The sequence below is a fragment of the Pygoscelis adeliae genome, unplaced genomic scaffold, assembly GCF_000699105.1.
Source record: "Pygoscelis adeliae isolate BGI_AS28 unplaced genomic scaffold, ASM69910v1 Scaffold404, whole genome shotgun sequence".
Lineage (NCBI taxonomy): Eukaryota > Metazoa > Chordata > Aves > Sphenisciformes > Spheniscidae > Pygoscelis > Pygoscelis adeliae.
The window spans coordinates 532,731-553,399 of NW_008824598.1; the positions used below are offsets into that span (position 1 = coordinate 532,731).

General features: G+C 34.4%; 2 protein-coding genes across 2 annotated transcripts in view; one reads left to right on the forward strand and one right to left on the reverse strand.

Annotated features, from left to right (window-relative positions):
* Positions 1-697, reverse strand: part of PDE12 (phosphodiesterase 12) — a 7,058-nt gene extending 6,361 nt beyond the window's left edge. The window contains exon 1 of the mRNA XM_009322330.1: positions 524-697. Within this exon, the coding sequence (XP_009320605.1) occupies positions 524-697 (174 nt within the window). The remainder of the gene's footprint in view (positions 1-523) is intronic.
* A 1,460-nt stretch (positions 698-2,157) lies between these two features.
* DNAH12 (dynein, axonemal, heavy chain 12) overlaps positions 2,158-20,669 on the forward strand; it is a 74,983-nt gene continuing 56,471 nt past the window's right edge. The window contains exons 1-17 of the mRNA XM_009322331.1: positions 2,158-2,321; positions 4,599-4,689; positions 5,939-6,128; positions 7,448-7,523; positions 8,356-8,514; positions 9,193-9,388; positions 10,576-10,764; positions 11,846-11,996; positions 12,104-12,195; positions 12,462-12,640; positions 13,430-13,565; positions 14,449-14,574; positions 16,257-16,391; positions 17,392-17,585; positions 18,508-18,748; positions 19,335-19,520; positions 19,881-20,081. Of these exons, the coding sequence (XP_009320606.1) occupies positions 2,158-2,321; positions 4,599-4,689; positions 5,939-6,128; positions 7,448-7,523; positions 8,356-8,514; positions 9,193-9,388; positions 10,576-10,764; positions 11,846-11,996; positions 12,104-12,195; positions 12,462-12,640; positions 13,430-13,565; positions 14,449-14,574; positions 16,257-16,391; positions 17,392-17,585; positions 18,508-18,748; positions 19,335-19,520; positions 19,881-20,081 (2,706 nt within the window). The remainder of the gene's footprint in view (positions 2,322-4,598; positions 4,690-5,938; positions 6,129-7,447; positions 7,524-8,355; positions 8,515-9,192; positions 9,389-10,575; positions 10,765-11,845; positions 11,997-12,103; positions 12,196-12,461; positions 12,641-13,429; positions 13,566-14,448; positions 14,575-16,256; positions 16,392-17,391; positions 17,586-18,507; positions 18,749-19,334; positions 19,521-19,880; positions 20,082-20,669) is intronic.

Below are 20,669 nucleotides of genomic sequence, written 5' to 3' on the forward strand. Positions count from 1 at the left end.
GGCACCGGGAGAGGTGAGGGCAGCGTGGGCAGCGGGGTGGCCCTCCGTGGGGCTGGGGTGGTCGCAGGGGTTGATGCTGCTCTTCCCTCTACACCGACAGGGCTGTGTCCCCGGGCCCTGCTGGGCTGCGGGAGCGCCGGGAAAACGTAATACCGTCTCGGCTTTTTTTAGCTGAGCTTTATTTCTTTTGCCTCCATCACCACCCGTTTTAATTCATTTCTAGGACACACCACTAATTTAGGAGGTACCTTTGGCTTTCTGCTCCCCTGTGAGAACCTGTTGAAATGCAGGTGTGAGTTTGTGCATCGTGTTTCCAGAGGAACCCTACTGTCAATCTTTTGGGGTAGCCATAATCAGCCACAAGCAAGACTTAAGCCACTATAGAAGGATAGTGAACCTGAACCCAGTCACACAAGGTTTTTTGTTTTTTCTTTATTTTCCTTCTTTTTTTCTATTTTTCTGTCTTGATATCAATTACCAAACTTCGATTGCCAAGTGTCTTTAACCGTGGTTATCCTATTACCTGCTCCACATCTTCATCCCGCCCCCAGACTAGGATTCTTATTTCAAACCCGTACCTGTCTATGCTTTCCTGTTGCACAGCCCGACTACCCACAACTGTGGTCACAACCAAAACTCCCATCTGCTTAGCTTGAATCCCATATCCATCCCACCAAATTACAAACCTTCTTCTCATTGGGAATCTGCATCCACAAGGCAGGATTTAGCCACATCCCCTCAGCCGCGTTAACACCTTGCTTGCCTCTTTCATTTTAGTAATCTCAGCTTAGTCTTTGCTCAATTTAGCCTTCTGAAGATGCACACCTTGGCATACTGGAAGTGAATATTATCTAGAGAGCCTAGAGTTGCTGCAGCTTAAAAGAGTAAAGTACTGTCAAGCACCTGCTTGGTATTTTCAGAGGTATTTGTTCTGGTAGCTCAGAGAAACATTTCCAGGCAGGCAGTTGAAAGGAAATTGTGCATTGCTCTGCCTTAGGTAAATACATAAAACACTATCAATCACTAGGGTCTATTGATGGAATATATGTTTATATGCAAGATAGAGTTCTCAAGCAACCTGCTAAGTTCACCACAAGACTTTCAGCATCACAAAATTATTTCTGAATAGTCTCCAATTTTACACTGCTTTTTACAAGATGATCATGCAGTTTCTTAACCTTTCAATGTATGGAATAGATCTTTTAATGACTACTTTGCACATAGAAAATAAGCTTCATTCTTCTTTTCCTTGAGAAACGTGAAAAGAACAATAGGGCGTTGGTTTTATATAAATGGTTTCTTGATAATTTCCTGCACTTTGTCTCTCTTTAACAGTGACATAGTGTCTAAAGAATAACTTTCTCATAATTTTGCTCCCATTTGTTTGGCATTGTGGTGAAGGTATAAGTCTATGTTGATATCATTACGATGTTGTTTCTTTTCCTTTAAAGACTGCCTCTCGCTTCAGTAGAATTCTAGGATCTCGTATTGGAAAATTTCCTGCAGCTTTATCTTCACAGTAATACCAAATATCAAGGATGCTTTTGGGCATTTTTTTTTTCCTCAGAATTTTAGAGGCCACCCTTGTCTGAATTTGTTCCATGTTACCTAGCGTGGGTGGACTTAACGAGGCAGTAACTTATCTTTTAGTGACCAGACAAGAAAGGAGTAGGCAGTCGCCTACTGAAGCCACAGGAACAGCAGCGCTGCCTCAGGCCCCATCAGAACAGGAGATGTGCCTACATCACGGCCGGTCTGGTGCAGTCTGCCGGGGGGGTTTAATAGGCTGCCCTTCTGGTGTCTTCTGTTCCGTGTACAGCTGGTAAATTAGAGTACAATTAAGTACAGCACTTAAAGAGATTTGTAATAGAACTTTACTTTTATGCGATGTGCTGACTTGAGTTAATAGAACTGTACCATCGGTTTTTACTATTGCAGGCTTTGTATGGATGCAGTTTCTGTTGAACTCTGCCATTTTAGCATATACAGTATTTTTCTGTTTTCTGAAAGCTAAACTTTCATACCTAGATTGTGGAAATCCCTGAGGCTGCCTCATTTTACATCTTATGTACATTCAACTTAATATGTGCATCTGTTAAACTGCTTTCTGGACAGGATTAATTGTATTCTAGAATCTTGGTTTTGTTATGGTTTTAGATGCCACACTCAGATGGAGCACCTTCCAATAAAAAGACTTTGAGAACTTCGTTTCTTCCCACTGTTTTACCTTCGTCAGTCACATCTGATATGTCACCATTACGGAATAAACTATTGACATACCGAAGATGCAACGAACAGCAAGAGATGCTTAATCAGTTACTGTGAGTTTCATGTAATTCAAGAAATGTTGAAATTCAAATGAAAGAAGCATTGCACATTTGACATCTGAGAAATAATAATGGTGTTTGTTAATTTTAGAGGTTTTTGATGTCACTATTGCAGTGCTGAACACTTTCCATCTAAAATCATTAATAATAGAAGAACATTTGATAGACTCTCTGATGTATTTTCTTTTACCGCACCCAAAATCTGCTTGAGGGTATGTTTGTTGGGATGAGTAGAAAGTGACCTTCACATTTTGAATGTTGTTTATGATAGACTGAAAAAAATCCTTTCTCTTTATGAAAACCTTTTCAAAGAGAATCAAAGTCTGGATTACTTGCTTGCTTTTGTATGAATGATCCAAATGTGGGTCTGCTTCTAACAGGCTTCTTTGTCACTGTCTTAATGCATTTGCTGCTGAGCTCAGTGATCTGTGTCGCTGCCAGAGTAGCACAGCTGCCAAGATGATTGGTAAATTCACATAAAATTGTCTTTCAAGATTTTCATTTGCAAAGGAGAAAAGACAATAGGAAAAGGCTGCTTTCATGTAATTGTTGTAGGTCTGATAGAAAATTAGGTTCTTTTTATTTTATTATTTTGATAGAAATTTATTGCTGAAATACCTACCTTATTTTCAGGAACTTACCGAAGAATCCCTAGACGTGTTGATTATCTTGGCATAAATATGAGAGGATTATGTGGGCTAAGGTTGTATTGTTTATAGTAGTAGTATGAAATATATAGCAACTTGCATTTTCATGTAAAAGCTTAAAAAGGTAAGGAAATCTAATGGTATTAGGTTAGGTATTAGGATTAAAAAGCACAGAAAAAAATGTTTTGGCCTTCAGAAGAAGAAATGGAAATTAAAGACCTACATACAGTCTTAATTTAACCCATTTTAAATATTGTCACTGATATAAATAATTTTATTTTCGTTGGTGTGGGTTTTTAGTGATTCCATTTACTGTGACTAGATTTGGTGATGGTAACCAGTTACTTAACTGATTCCTATGCAATTGATGTTCCACTTCAGTTGCTAGATTTTGCAAAGTGGCCAATTAGTTGCAAAGTGGCCAAGTATTACAGGTTGTTTTTTCTCAAAAGATACTTGTATGTGTCCCAAATTGTTGGCTTTTGGCTTCATTGGAGCTAGGCAGTGGTATAAAACTAAGTTGTAGGATTGAAGTCTGAGAATAATTTATCACAGAAGAGAATCTGATTTGTGCCAAAGATAAGTGAGGGGGATTGCCTTTTTTTTCCTTTTTTTTTTTTTTTTTTTTTTAAATAATGGTAGCAACAATCAGTTATAGAAAGCAGTTAATCTATATAGAAGTTAAAAGTAGAGGAAGATGTTTCCTTTCTTTTAATAGTTTAAAGGCTGTTATAATACAAATCTAACAAACAAGAAGTCTTTTAATTTTAACTCTTGGAAAGTAAATCCTGACCTTTCAATGATCCCTGCCGTAGCAGAGTGCAGTTTTTAGAATGCAGGTGATCAGTATGCTGAAAATGACAACTATGTTGTAGTGATAACTTACTGTGCAGTAAGATAACTTCCTGTGCATCTGACAAACAGTGAATATTCTGCTGGAACATCGATTAAGTTAGTTTTTTGTACAAAGTGAACTGTCTTCTAAGTAAGGTCCCGTGAAGTAATGATTTGAGTGTATACTTGAAATTGGCAGTCTTAACTTCCACTTGGGAGTTTTTAGCTGAGTTATATTGAGATAAGGCTGAAATACTCTTTGCAAGATATGTACAGAGCGTATCCCAAAAGGATGGACTGAAATGTTTTAATGCATAAGGTCAGCAGGACATGCCAACATTAACCATTTAAAGTTTTCTGATAGTTTAGCAATTCTGATATTTAGCAATTTATAACCACAGGCAGTAAAAAAGAGCTGGTCTTAAAATAAACAGCTTTAGGAGTTTTTTTCTGCACTTTTTTCTTGTTTTTTTTTTTTTAATCTTTTCATAATACAGTTGGACAAGATCTGTTGTAGTTGTTTGAGGAGAATTAAGATATAATCCTAACAGGAGCACTGGGCAATTGGATGCGGTGAATCAAGCCATGTATATATTGTGATTGTAGTCAAGATAAATGTGGGTCTTTATAATATAAAGAGAAGACAGAGTATGCAAAGGCAGCCTTACCTTTTAGTCATCAAAGAGTTGGTAAACGTGAAAAAACAGGTTGCATCAATTAAAATGATAGCATTATTTTTGATATATTATTTGTACTTTTTCTGTACTTCTGACTCCATGTTTTACTTTAGAATTGATCGAGCTTTAAAAGTCTATCACATATCCATGGAAGAAAAATATCACAGAGATCCTGTACCTCCTATCCCAGAACTGCCTTCCACTGTGAGAATATTTCTTTAATATTTTAACTGTTGCCTGTTTTGTTCTTTGTTATTGGGGCATTTATGCCTCTTACTTCATAGTATTTACTTAAAGATACTTATCTCAATCCTTAGTAATTCATAAATATATTTATATGCTCAAGTAGTCCCATTGAAATTGATATCAGTATATCTACAGAATAAAGTCTTTATTTAGGACTAATATTTGTTAAATTTTGTATTTCTGATTTTTTTTTTGTTTATATGTTCTTAATACATTACGATTTTCTGTTCCTTTTTATACAGATGAACAGTGAGCAAAAACAACAAAAAGTGAGTTAAATTCTTTTTTAGAGTAGAAGAGTGAATGGTCTCTATTCAGAAGGGTTGAGTATGTTGTGTGGAATTAATGGTGGTTAAACAGGAAAAGCTTTTTCAGTAGTCTTGTTGGGGGAAAATGGAATAGGAAGCAAAATAGGAATCTTTTCTTGTGGTCCAATAGAAGGAAAGTATTTTTCTATTATGGAAAGTATGTCCACCAGTAATTTAAATTTTGATCTAAACCTTAGTTAAAGATCATTACTTAGAATAATTCTAACAGGCTTCAGGATTTTTTCAGTTGAGGTCATAGTTTGTACTTTAGCCTGCACAAAAAGTAGTCTTTGACATTGTTCACCTGATTTGAAGAACATGTACAAATCCTGGAATTTGTGTATAAATTTTAAAATAAGACTTTATCTCTGAGAGCCACTTTAAACTCAAATTAGCATTGAAATATTTATATTAAGTAGCTTAAGGAAACATCTATTTTTCTTTGCTGATGTTAGGTAAACTCATTCTGAAGACTATAGAGATTCAGATCCCTTTTTGTTTATAACAAAACTATCACTCAAAAGCATAAATACCTATTTCTTTGGCCAAAAAAAAAATCCTATTTGTGCATACTTTTTGCCAGATAAATGTTTGTCCAAAGAACAATAACAGGAACCTTGGACTGGTTTATTGTCAGTCATAAACTTCAGCAGAGAACCAAAGAAAATGCCATACTAAAAAGTACAATATTTTGTATTTAAGCATTGAGGCAGGGAGACCGTTTTACTAACCACAGAGTAGCTTTTAGTGTACTAGTCAGTGAATACAAAAAAGATTATATTATGTTGCCTGCCCTTAAGTATAAGAAATGGTGAATAAAAAGAGACTTCATTGTCAAGCCTAACACAAAAATATTTACATAGCCAATTATTAGACCTCTGACAATATTGTCCTTTCAGACAAACTATCTCTTCATGAAGAAGTGTGTGCAAAGTAATCCGGTGGTTCCCATTCAGCAGCAGTGGCTAATGTCTATGCTCACATTGGTGCCACAGTCGCTTCTGGAAGGCAAAGATAGAGAGCTGTTAGCTGAAAAGCTTTTAGGAGAGATAATAAGGGATTATGAAATGAGCATGAGAAGATGTGTGGGTAAGTACCAGCAACTACACAGTACTAATATTAATATATTAATGTGTATCTATATATATTATAAGCTGTTCCATATTCTCCCACTGAAAATAACTTTTCTAGATTGTTCTTTCAGCCAGGCATGATCTTTGTAATTAACCACTGATGTATCTTTTTCTGCCTCATCAAATGCATATTGGCTATACTGTTTAAGGCAAAACTTGCTGATTTGATTTGGACTAGTAAAAAGTTAACCAGCTGAAGGTATAGTTCAAGCAAAGACAAAGGCAGCTGTAGACTTCATGAGAAAAAGGTTGATTGCTGATGACCTTATTTAATTGTGTCTTTAACCTGTTTAGTTAATTTGATGCAAGAATGTATGGCTGTTTTCTACTAAATAAAGTAGAAACTTTTCATGTACTAGTCATTTTTTTGTTGCCTCTTCAGGAACAGCAGCTTTTTTTTAAGCTCTTCATCCACAAGCACGTCCATAAGTTTTCTGATGCTGCTTTGTATGCATGAGGAAGCTCTCAATAAAAATCTGCAAAGATAATTAGCTGTTTTCAGATATCACTCATACAACTCACTTCAATTTTTAAACTTTTTTAAAAGAGCCATGAACTGGAATTTTGAAAGTGTATTCCGTTGAAATCATGTGTTAGTGTCTCTTTTATTTACACTTTTAGTATCTGAAATTAAGCCAAATTTTGTCAATATTTTGGTGGATGGCTGATCTTTTTAAAAAACGCAAATAAAATACACAATTTAATATGGGACTAACTTCTTTGTAATGTCATCAGTGGGATAATTATCATATCCCATTATAATTATATTCAACAAAACTGTCATAAATACTTTGAATCATAGAATATCTCAAGTTGGAAGGGGCCCGTAAGGATCATGGAGTCCAACTCCCTGCTCCTCACAAGACTACCTAAAACTAAACCATATGACTAAGAGCATCATCTGGACGTTCCTTGAACTCTGACAGGCTTGCTGCCATGACCACTTCCCTGGGGAGCCTGTTCTAGTGACTGACCATCCTCTCAGTGAAGAAATTACTTAAGAAAGTACTTAATTATTTAAACACTAGTCTATCTGAAAACCTTCATGAATAGGGGACAGAACTGGAATTAAGCTGTCCAAATCTGTATATATTTAGTAGAAGCTGTGATTTTTAATTACCTTTGGGAGAATGTGTTTTGAAGACTTGGATGATACGGTTACCTTTCCATCCTACTATGTGCTTGGTTCAACCTGCAGAAAGACTGAGGAATTACGGTGCCTATTGAATATGGCTTAATTTTCTTCTAATGTTCATATATATATTTTTTTCCTAGTGCGAAATGTTCTTACTAAACCAGACATAAAAGGACTTGAAGATGAAGAGGAGGCACCTTTGCCTCTATCACCTCTGTAAGTGGATTAAGTTAGCAAATAACCCACTGGTGAAACACAGGCAGTTGCATGAGTGAAGTTCTTGTTGAGCTGCATGAACAGAGTTATGGCACAATATTAATTCTGGAATCCCTTAATGAGACCTTTTTTTCTGTCTGTAGAGGATCTTAGATTTGAACATCTTATATCTGAATGCTTTACAAAGTTTTAGCACTGACAGTATAGAGTAGCACTAATGACTGCAAATGAGACTTCTGGCTCTGAGTACCCAGACACTAAAGTCCTACTGCAGCCACCTCTGGAATGAAGTGTGTGCGTACAGGGCAGTTTACTGGCAGACAGCAGCATTGTACAGTACTTTAACATGCATCTAATGCCAAGGTTTCATATAACTTTGATGTTACGAGGTGAAACCTTGAGACTAAAGGAAAGGTTATTACGCTCTGTCAAACTAGAAGAGGAATTCAGGTAGACAATATAATTACCTGAACTGCACAATTTGCTGAAGCATCAGAATGTGTGCCATCTAAATATTGATGATAAATACTTCCTGTTAGCAGTTGGTGAAGTTAGAAGTTTACATTGAAAGAGCTTCAGGAAGAGCAGGTGATCTGAAAATACTCTGGAGTATAAAACATGGTTGATCAGACAGAGTAACTTTATGGCTTCCCTTGCATCATATTGGGGATATGTGTATGGCACTTAAATAACTATTCATGTTAGGGAATAAGCTTTTTAATACTACTTTTTATATGTAAGAATGTTTTATTCAAGTATTGCTTGAGCTGTTCTTTTTTTTTTTGCTCATTTGTTTTGGTGGTTGGTTGTTTGTTGTGTTTTTTTTTTCCAGAGGCCTGGACTTTTCCAGACCATGGCATAACAATTTTATCCAAGCAAAAAATCAAATGCTTTCCAACTTGCACATTCTGCACCCCACAATGAAAACTCTACTGGATTTTGGTTATGCAGCATTCTCTACCTTTCTTATATTGGATTTATCAAGTTTCAGGTAAAGTCTGTTTTAGTGAATTATTAACTCATATAGGTTTTTGAAGATGGTAAAAAAGAGTTTGTTCAATTCTATTATTTATCATAGCGGTTTTTTATATAATAAATTTCTCCAATGTGTCATTTAATGTTCTTTGAGTAGTACTTTGTGTTATGACACATTTGACTTTTCTTCTCTCTGTTACATATAAATATCTTATTGGTGCTTCAATTGCTGGTAGTATCAGCCCTTTTGATTTATGTTTTGCCTTTAATTCTGTAAAGGTTTCCTCATTATTTATTTAATCTTAATGCCATGATCCCCATAAAGTCTGGTTGAAGCAGCACTTGAAAAATTGACTTCTAGTAGTATTACTATCTGTAGGGAATTCTACGCTAACCCTAAAGATGAGATTTCTTGCTGGTTTTCATCAGTTGTTCTAAGATTAAAAATAAAATTCTTTTAATTTTCATAATTTTCAATATCTTTTTCCTCATTATTTTTTCTGGTAACTGTTCTTTATTTCCTGGGGTTTGGGGTACTTTTTTCCTCATTTAAATTTACAGAAGTGATGCTTAGGTTCCCACTGTGCTTTCTGCTAAAAAAGACTGGTTTGGTAATACCGTATAGATTACTGTTACTTTACTCCATGGGTTTTTAAATTTTTTTAATAAAGTTGCCTGTAACTTTCTTTTCTAGATTGAAAGGGCCAATTGACTGTGAATCTTTAAAGACTGATGTCTCTCTAAGCTGTTCTAAAGCAGAAGAGAAGATATTGAATACGTGGTATCAAAGAGTTATTGGTCTCTTTACTCAGAAGGAGTCATTGAATGGTGTAAAGTTGGATCAGGTTGACTCTTTTTATAACTGTGTGGCTACGCTTATGTCTAATCAGGTAAAAATCTTTCCTCTCTGATAAACTTAATGTGAAATTTAGGTAATTTTAATGAGTTAGCACATTATACGATATGGGGCCTGTTTAATTAATCATTGTTAGCCATCTGTTGCATTTAATCCAGTAAAGTATTCAAAGTGTTAAATATTTTTAACTTCCATAATTTAAAATAAATACATGGTCTTGTCTATTTCTTCTAGTTTTTTAGATGCAGAAAATTATTCATTATACCAAACAGAATGTAATTAGCTTAAAGAAGGAAATATCTCAGTGTTCTCAGGACCCTTCCTATCACCGATCTTGGTGCTACAATTACATGTCATGTATTAGCAAAATGAACAAAACCTCGTCTCTCTCCCTTGAAAGCAAACATACCTACACAAACAGATGGAAAGTCCAGCTCTGCTAATGTGTATGCAAGTGGCTATAGTTCTGCAAAATTTCCAGTTTTTTTCTGAGGAAAATGATACCACAATGCTTTGCGAGTTAATTTTTTTCCTCCGTGATTATTTATATCAAGATGGAAGTTATATGAAGAGTTTCTCAGTTAATTTTTTTTTGTTTTAGTAATTTCCAAATGTTTTATTTCCTAATAATAATAAAACAACATTCAAATAAAATCACTGATTTCAGACTGAGACAATTGTTTTTTGAAGTTCTTAGTTTACTGAAAATTAAAAATCCTTTAACTTCCAATTAACTTAAAGCATCTGTTGTTTACATTGTTCTATTTAAGAATATAATAATCAGTAGGAGTATATATGCTCAGCAGTTTGAGGAGGCAGTCATTTTCACGATTAAACCTTTATTTACTTTGTAGAAAAATAATGGAACAATAGTCTAATCAAATCATTTTCCTATTAAAAAAAAAAAGAAGTCAGAGGAAAATGCATTCCAGATATTTAATTTATACATAAAACATGTATTAGTAATATACTTACTTTTGTAGCAAAAATAAATGCATGGGCTTTACTGAAATGTTTGTTTACTTGTTCATTAGTTTACATCCTTTAAGGATTGGGACTAATGCCCGCTGAAGTCATTAGAAAAATTCACACTACTTCAGTTATCCATGAATCAGGCCAAAAGTACTAAAATGCATGGAAATCCTGGCTTACTGAATGAAGGGAAAGTGGGATAGGGCTTTCTGTTCTTTCAACTAATAGGTGATATATGTTATTACCTAGCTGAAAGATTTATTGAGAAGAACGGTTGAAGCTTTTGTGAAACTTTTTGATCCTGAAGACAGAAATGGTCTACCTTTATTTAAGATGGAATTGACTCTCGATGAAAAGAAAATGGAGTTTTATCCAAGCTTCCAAGACCTAGAAGAAGCAATTCTGTTTACAGTAAATCGTATAGGACAGACTCTTCAGGTGTGCTTTTATCTTTATTTTTAAATGTGTAACTGCTAAGTTGCTCTGTACATGAAAATATTAGTAATTTAGGACTCTGACTACTGTGGTAATGGGAAGCAGAATGCAACTTGAGGTATTTATTTTCCATGAGCGTTCTGCAGGTCACATCATGAATCTTCTGCCCAGCAGAACTCCAGGTTCTGAAACTCATTTTGTTACTCCTTTTTCATAAAAAATTGGTACACCTGCTACTGATTGTTTTAGTCTGCTGTTTTAATCTGCAAATCTGTGTGTATGTCTACAAATTAATTGTCTGCTTGTTCATTACATAGAAGTCAGGCTGAAAACTTACCCAGGAAAGAAAACTAGATAGAAGATAACCTTTTTGTTTTCTTCTTTGGTATGTTTAGAAAACCTGAGAGTGTTTAAGTATAAGTAACCATATATACTAATTTATTTAGGTATTTATTTTTAACATTGAAAATCAAGTCGTTTTGCAGTGTACACTTTCTGTGAACTAACATCTTGCAGGGAAATACAATTAGCACCTTAGTTATATGTATGATGATTTACAATAAATTTGCATTAATAATTAAGATCCCCAGAGAAAGACAAGGCAAATTAGACTTGATATTCCTTTTCTTTCTAAGAAAAAGAAAAGCCTCAAATCCCTAACAACTAATATATACAATGTCTAAAGATTTATGTCTTGGGAACCAATCTGTGACTCCAGGTAAGACAGCCTTTCTAGGGGCTTTAGATGTATGCCGGTGGACTTAGTATTGGCCTTTAATCATACATGATGGTACTTTCATAGAAGTGTTTTGGGTTTAGTTTTGTGTCTTTGCACATAGGATAGAATTTAATTTTATGTAAGATTGGATAATTTTTTTTTGTCCGTTTTGCATGTTTCCTGTTAAACTTTCTGAATCAAGAAGAGTTGTTCTAGGTGTGTATGAAGCACCTAGTCTTGGTCATGATTAGGGTCTCATACTTTTCTGATACAGTGTCTTCTGCAGATTGCAACTTACTTTTAAAATACATGTATTCCTGCATTGCTTTTTAAAATTTAAATAATCAGAACTTGCACTTCCGTTAGAACATCCAGACAGTACGTTCTTGGCTGATGGGAGGCACTACAACTCTGGACACTGAGCTTCCTAATCATGTCATAGTATGGGCCACATCTACACTGAAAAAATCTATCAGAGACAACTTAGAAGGTCCAAAGGAATATTTTGAAAACTATGGTGAGTGGTAGAAGAGTGTTTAAATAACTGTTACTTCTTTGAAATAAGTAACTTACTGTACAGTGTATGTGTTATAATAATATTAATATAATATTATTGAATTGTAGTTGAAAGGTATGGCTGGCTTGTAGATGGAACTGCACAGGCACGGATAGAAAGATTTGAAGCAGAAGAACACAGTTTTGATGAATATACTGCTGTAAGTTTTAATTCTACATTTTATATATAATTTTTACTATACGTACAGCAATAATAAAAAGGGAACAGAGGATAACGGGTGCTTAGCCTTTAGCTAAAAATTATGTTGACTACTACAAATCTACAACATAAGTGGTTTTTTTTCCCTAAAAGTCTGTGGTAAATAGAAGAAATTATTATTTATTTTCTTCAAAGTGTAATACTTATTCATGTAGCCAAGTATTCAAATAACAGCTCTGAAGCGTAAAATCTAATGTTTTTCTGAAGTTTATAGATGAATTCTTCACCCTCAAGAAGGAAATCTTGAGTTTACCAGAGGTGGCTCATTTCCCTATGATCTGTTTGAATTGTGAGGATTTCAAGCAAGGTTTGGCTAGTAATGCAAACACCTTTGCAAAAATGCTAATGGACAGAATAGTTGGGAATCACAGAGAGGAAAATGAAAAGTAAGTAGAATTTTCTGCTTGTGAATGCCATATGTGATAAATGCATAGTAGAAACATGTAGAAGAAATGCAAATATACCATACTGCTGTTCAGTGAAGACTCTTGGCTAACTAATGATCTCATGCAAGTTGCACCAGCTGATGTATTTTTTCCTCTGCTTTAGACTCAAAAACTAGTAGGGGACCTTACTAATAGACTTAGATAATGGAGGAGCTAAAAGATCAAAGGGCTTCATTACTGTTCTGGTTTTTGAGTGTGAAATACAGTACTACTGCACTGTCAAAGGAAAGACTAGCTAGATTCTCTTCTTACATGACAGATACCTCCTAGGTTTTTATAGATAATGACAGATAATAACACTGATCAATTCTAAAGGTTAATTTGCAGGTATGGATTAAATCATGAGTGAGGTCATATTAAATTGTTTGGTTAAAATGAACAATTATAGTCTAGTTTTATAGTGATTCCGCATTACCAAAATGGCAAAATATTTACTAGGAAAGTGTTTGTATGTATGCTAATGATACTGTACTTAACCAAAGCAATTGAAGCATTTATTGCAAAAGAATACCCCAAAATCCAAACAACTCAATTATTCCATGTTAATAAACAGTATTTTTCTAGACTGATTTAGTCATATTGCCTATTTAGTTTCATAAAGTAATGGAGTTTGTGCAGGGGTAATACTTAAAGAAGTAATTTGAACTTCTAATTCCATTAAAGCTGAGCTTGAAGCCAGTCAAACTAAAATCTTAAAATGTTGATATTTTATCTTAAATAAATTAATAGGATATGCAGGGAATTTGAAGCCATTAAGGAACGTGCGTTAAAAGTTCCTGAGACAACAGAGGAAATGGTGGAAACAATAGCTTACATAAAGAAGGTCAAAACCAAAGGTATTCAGGACCTGTTATTGAGGATCAAGGTAAATGACTATCCTTTAATTCTTAATCTTTTACCAAACGTGCTGGCCTATACAAATACAGAATTCATTCTGGAGTGCAGAGACTTCTGTCTGATCATGCTGCATGTATGAATAAACTATACCCTCAGTGTTACTTCAGAGAGAAGTGGGAAGTCCAGCTCATTCTTTGCCATATGCCGTTCTTTCTTATTCCTCATTCCCATGTGTTCTGCGTGTCAGTGAGGAAATGCAGCTTTTAATAAATCATAGCAGATTGTAAGACACTCAGTTTATTGTTTGTACCTAAAGACTTACTTGAGGGCTGCTTAAAAAGCTATTTCTGAAAATGTAATACACAAGTGTAAAGAGAATTTTATGTGTAAAAACAGTTATGACTTTGAACACATAAGAAGCAATTTACTATTTGAGCAGAATGTAGATGATGTTGCATTAGCGTTACTTTGCGTGTGCTCAGAGAACAAAATGGAAAAATTGTGTACGGTGTGGGTCAGCCAGAAACATTACTGGATAAGAAGCTCTTTGCTATATGTTATGATGATATGTGTCAGATTTTCTGTTATGGTAATAGGTCTGTAAATATAACACACATTTATTCTGCAGAATTTATATTTTTAATATTTTTTAATAATATTAGGATTTTTGCATGTAGATTTACAGGCCACAGGAGGCATATTTAGAGAAATAAGCTCATGATTGGGGCAGGGATTTGAATAACTTTTTATATGTATTTTGAATATTAATATTCAATTGGCTGAAGTAACTCTGAATTCTGAAAAGTCTGTGAAATGTAGATCGCTATTTCATCTTCGCAGATAATATTGTCCTACCCTATATTTTAAACAGACCTATGATAACTAAAGTTTTGTGAAATCTCTTTTTACAGGAGTGCTGTCGGCAAATGAATTATCTCTTAGATGTTTTTTTATTTGCTCCTGAAGACGTTGTACTGAATGCAACAGTTCTATTATGGCCAAAGAAGATTAACCCTATTTTTGATGAGCATGATGATGTAAGAGCATTTTTCTTAGTTTATGGTGTATTTTGGCTTCTTAGACTTTTCACTTTACTAGAGCTAAATGTATTTACACATACAACGTAAGCCATACTAATTTAGACGTGCATAAATAACAGATTTCCCGATTTTTATATCAACAGAGGGCTTTTTATGGAATAATTTAAAAATTGTCACTGTAACTTAAAACCTTCAGCAAGTCTTATGATCTTAATTTGTTTGTGGTCAGTACTCGGTAATTCATAGGAAGGTGAAAATTCACTACACTGCAGTTGACTAGTACTGAAAATGTAACTGCCCGGCCCTTAGTAAGAGTTAGTGCTCTGGACAGGAGGTAATTTAGTTAAAATGATATTTTGTTCTGTCAATAAAAGAACAGTGGGAATTGTGGTTTTTAGGTAGCAATCGTTAATAGAAAATATGCAACATCTAATTTTCTCTGTGTGACTGTAGATTACTTATTTTCTTCCACTTGTCTGTATTCATCTTGCTAGCATTCTTTCTCTCTGGTTATGATACAGTAAGTCAAGCTTTTTGGTGTTCTCTTGCCTCTCTATAGTAATTTAGCATAGATTTAATAATTTCTTCTAAAAATGTTTAAGAATTAACAATTAAAAGATACTGATATTTTTATTTTAAAAAATGTTAAATATCACAATCGAGGGTTTATCTTTCACCAAGTCTTATTTAGATACTAAGGAGTATGTCCAAGGGTAGTAAATATGCCTCTGTCTTAAAACATACGCAGCTTGGGAGACTGCTATGTCTGTAAAATATTTTCTTTGCATTTTATCATTCTTTTAATCCCCAAAAATAAATGAGTGAAATTAATTTTCTACTTGTACACACAGAGTCCGTGATCCTTGTTCAAATTCTTTTTAATGAAAATGGTAGTACAGAATGTATCTGACTTAATGAGAGTCCCTCAGGAGTATATCTCTGTGTACTTGCATTTGCAACCTGCATTGCGCTAGAGCTTGAGGACAAGCATAGTTTTACATCAAGTTTTTATGAGTCTCCATATTTGCATTTTATACTCTTAGATACAAGCCCATTCTTATTCTAATGCAGTAGGAAAAGACTGGTTCCTCCTTTGCAGAAGTTCTGTTTGTCTGCTTCACAATTTTTCTGTGTCAGTAGGTGTCCTTGTCTTAGGAGATCTCCTCTGCCTCGGTTGATTTCTTGTTTGGTACCTTAAAAATAACCCCTCTGTGTGGAGACCCTGTGCTTTAGAGTGGTCTTATGTTCTAGAATTTCTGCCTTTTATAGCAGTAGATACACGTGGGATAGCATTGGCTTTCAACAACTGGAGATGTCCTCTTTCGGCAATAAAACACTGAATCCCAAAGATGAGAATCTCTCTATTTTTTTCTGTGATACTTTCCTATCTTTTGTCTGATTGCTGAAGGAGGCCTTTAAGGCGATCGTAACTGCTATGGTATTGAGATACGGGTTCCATGTTAACATATAGAGGTTGCACACACTTAAATGGGACACATAGAAAGCAGCTCCTGAAGAAATTTCAATTATTATAAGGATAATAACTTATCTGTATTGTTTATTTTCTGTCTGTGCTAAATGTTTAATTTAGATGGTACTGTGTATGTTAATCATTGAAAGGACTTACAACCACTTTTGCATTGCTTTTTTATCATAAAAAAAAATGAATTGTTTTGTAGCTGATTGAACAGTCTAAACGTAAAGGAGAGCAAGAACTAATACATAAATATGAGAAACTGATGGTGGAATTAGACAAGCTGACGCGTTCTGTGGCAGAGTTCGAAGAATACTCAGAACTGGATTGCATGCAACAGGTCTGATTAACATTTAGCATGAAATGGGTGGAAATGTTTTGTATGTTTAATACACAGGGGTCATGGAAGAAGCTTAGAATTAAAAGTAATCAGTTAATTTAACAAATGTGAACTAAAATGTTTATTGTCTTCTTGCCACAATGAACAAATTCATAAAATGACCCCTGCCCCCCCCTTTTTGTATTACATTGGCAATAACATTTGACTTAAAGGAAAGTTTACTATAAAGTTGTGCTTAAATTAGCTGAAAAGTAATCCCAGCAAGGACTGAGATATTACAGATGTATAAAGTGAATTATTTGTTTACTCTGGTTTATATAAAGCATGGAATTCTGGCCCCAGTGACATTATTTGCAAATAACTTCAGTGGGATCAGAATTTCCTTCCCTGTTTTTGATGTATTAAGGAACTGAAGGAAAAAATAGCGAGTTAGAAAGAGTGATTGGTAGCAATTTGATTTTTTTTTTTTAATTTTTTTTCTATGAACCTTAAAACTTCATTTTTCTGCTAATGAAGAGCAGACCACTCTCTCCAAAACTTTGCGAATTTCCAGAAGTATTTTATAATTGCCAGAGCATGTCTTGTGCTTTAATTGAAGGTTATCACAATTGTGCTTGGTAATTTTGTTTTTCAAAAACAAAACACTTCAAAGCACAAAACAGAAATCCTAAGCTAATAAATCCCAGTTGCCCTTATGGTATGTCAGGTACATAAAAATGTGTATGCCTGCCTCCTGGAACAGTGAATTTTAAAGCTCAAATATTTTGAAAATAGTTTTATACTCTTAAGTTCAGTGATGATAAAACCAATTTTATTTTTCTTAGTGTTAATCTGGGTTCTTCACAGTTTATCTACTCAAGGGTAAGAAGATGAGTTTTTAACTCATGTTTTCTAAAATTTTAATAAATAAGAAGGCTTAGTATATTTTGATATCTTGTTTTGATAGCTGTTCAAAGCATAACTTAGTTCTCTCTCAAGACATACAATTATTTGATTTCAGTATGTGACTGACCTGAGGGCGTTACAGAAACGCATACAGGACGCTGATGAAACAGTAGCTCTTATTAATAAAGAGGAGACTCTGCTTGAATGGAAACAGAGTGACTTCCCACTCCTCAACAACTTAAAAGTTGAGATTGAACCATATCAGAAACTCTTTCATCTTATACTGAAATGGCAACGAACAGAAAAAAGGTAATTCAGCTCATGAAGCTAAACGAGGGAGAGCAGGGGAAAAAAAAAACGGTCATGCTGTGTTTGTTCATGTCAGATGTAGAATATGGATTTGTTTTCTTACAAACATTTATTTGTTATTAGCAATCCAAATATAATAGTAATATGACTTACATATCAGGGTTGTTATTTTTAATTCAGCTAGAAAAAAATGTCAGTTTATTTTCTTTTTTTTAACGTAATGCAAAGGAGTATATTGCATACTGGGGTCTGACTGTATTGGTCACGCTGGTGAAGCCTATGATAAGACAAACTCTGTGAAAGAAATGTATTAGGAAGAAAGAATTTGGTTAGTTATGAGCCATTTTGTATACCAGAAAAGGAAGCAGTTGAATTAGAAGGCTCACAATCTGTAGGTAATGAAAACTATTTTTAACTTAACAGATGTCCAAAATGCCATGTAGATGTGCTCAAATGATTACATTGCTATCTGGTTGGCTAGATCCTATCACAAAAACTGTAGTATGTCTGAGTCTAAATTAAATGAGATTGTTTACCAGTTCCTGCACTCTTTGGAAGTTATAATGCGAAATGGCTAGAAAGTACGGATTTTTTTTTAAAATACAAAGGCTTAGTATATTTTCATGTCATATGTTGATCTCTATCCAGAGCTTAACTTAAATATTTCTCAGTCCATGTAGTTACTTGGTTTCAGTATGTGACTGACTTGAGAGAATTACACAAATACACAGAAGAATGTGATCAAGCCACCTTCAGTTGTGCATTAGAATTTTGCATAGAATGACAATAATTGGAAACAAGAGCTTTGCTCTAGTTTAAATAACTATTAATCTACATCTCATTTGTGTTGCAAAACAAAGTGTTAATTATTTGTGGACTCTTTGTTTGTTATTCTGTTTTCTAACTTTGTGTTTTTTCTCAGATGGATGGATGGTACCTTTTTGGAACTAAATGGGGAAAGCATGGAGGCTGAGATTGATGAGTTTTTTAGAGAGATATACAAAGCGTCAAGACTGTTCCAACAAAAGCAGAAGAAAATTCAACAGGAGTGGAAAAAGACATCACGATGCAGAACTGTAGAAGAGAAGACAGAAGAAGAAACAAAGGCAAATCCAACTCTTACAATGTGCTCTTTAGTTCTGGAGCAGATTAAAGACTTTAAGGTAAGAAAAGGTGAAGGATATTAATATTTGATGCTGAGGGACAAATGCTAAATTCAGCACTCAGTATAGGTAGATGATGCAGTGTCAGAAGCTCCTGTTATTAGAGAGAGAGAGTGCGTGTGCTCTGAATCACCATTTCCAGATTGTACTGTCCCATTGATTTTAATAAAATTGAATTTTTGATATTTGTGGTTTTAGGAATGTGAATTGTTAAAGAGTGGACACATACAGGAGAAAACTAATTTTTGGATGCAGAGAAGCATTTAAGGATGTAGTTGGGAATTTTGAAATGGGACTATATGTTATGTTAATGGAAGCCCAATTTAACATAACAGCTGAAAAATTGTTCCTTTTCTCTTTTCTGCTAAGGCTGTGCTTATTAGTTTTATATTTCTTCTTCAGTGATTTACTGCAATTATTTAGAAATGGAATGGATAACTGAATGGATCAATCTGTACTTTTCAGAAAAGATTTTCATGTCATCAGCTACTGCAGCAGAATTTTAAATGCACATCAAAGATGATTAAAAAGTTAAGAAATAATGCACATCACAATTTTTACCTTACAAATGTTTTTCCTCAATTAGGAGAATATTCCCACTGTGACCATCTTTTGTAACCCTGGCATGAGAACTCGTCACTGGCAGCAGATGTCAAATATAGTAGGGTATGATTTAACACCAGACTCTGGAACTACCCTGAGAAAAGTTTTGAAGCAGAATCTAGTCCCTTATATGGAAGAGTTTGAAGCTATAAGTGTGGGTGCAAGCAAGGTAAGCATACCGATTTGATAGTGATAAATACAACATCAGGTCTCTTAGTGATGGCTTTTATGGCTTACTAGAATTTTTTGTCTTTGCCCTTATGCAACAAAAGAGATTTGGTGAGACTTTGGCCCATTAGATGATAACAGTGAGGGTGTAAACATTTGTATCTCATGTTACATCATTAGTATTTCCCAAGTGTACTCCTTTCTGTGCAATAGAAAATGATATACTAAGAAAAATAATAAGTTAATTTATGCTGTTAGAGCAAAAGAGCTTATTCAGCTAGAAAAGCTTATATATTGAATTAGTGAGTTGGAAAAAAATAATGCAGTGACTCAAGTAAACTATTTTCTTTTCAAACTGTAGGAATTTTCCTTAGAGAAAGCAATGCATGCCATGATGGAAACCTGGGATTCAATTTCCTTCAATACAAGTGTGTATCATGAGACTGGTATTCATATTCTGTCTGCGGTGGATGGGATTCAAGCTGTTCTCGATGATCAGATTATGAAAACTCAGACAATGAGAGGATCACCTTTCATTAAACCATTTGACAAAGAAATCAGGGTACAATAAGTACTTTTTTTTTTACCGTTTTTATTTGCAGGATAACTATAATGTAAGAGTATGCCAATTGTATTACAACTTTATTGTTTGACTTGTTAATGAAATGCTTTCATTGATTTTTCAGCAAGATTCTTTTGAGTTCATATAAGTCCTACTTACATTATTTCTGTGTTGGAATTCCCTCTTCCGTTCAGGTTCAACTGCAACCAAAAGAACATGATTATTTTTCTGAGTATTTTGCAAAATCACTATTTCTATTAGTGTCTTTAACCCTGCTGCTTAATAACTGGAAATTATACTTTTATTATTGTTAATAAGAACATTTAGTGAATTAATCCTTGAGTTTTAGACTCAAATTTTGAACTATAGTGTTTTCATCTGGGCAAGGAAACTTCTTGAGGGCTGGGAGAAGGTTTTTTAATCAGGCCTCAGAACAATGATGGGATTGCTTTACACCTGCTTTTGTATTTTCAGGGCTAGAGAAGTCTTTCTGGTGCTGACACCATGACTATTGACAGGAGAGAAGCTGGTGAAATTGCTTTGCAGTTACCCTCCCTAGTTCTTTTTTGGTTTATGTAGGAAATCTTC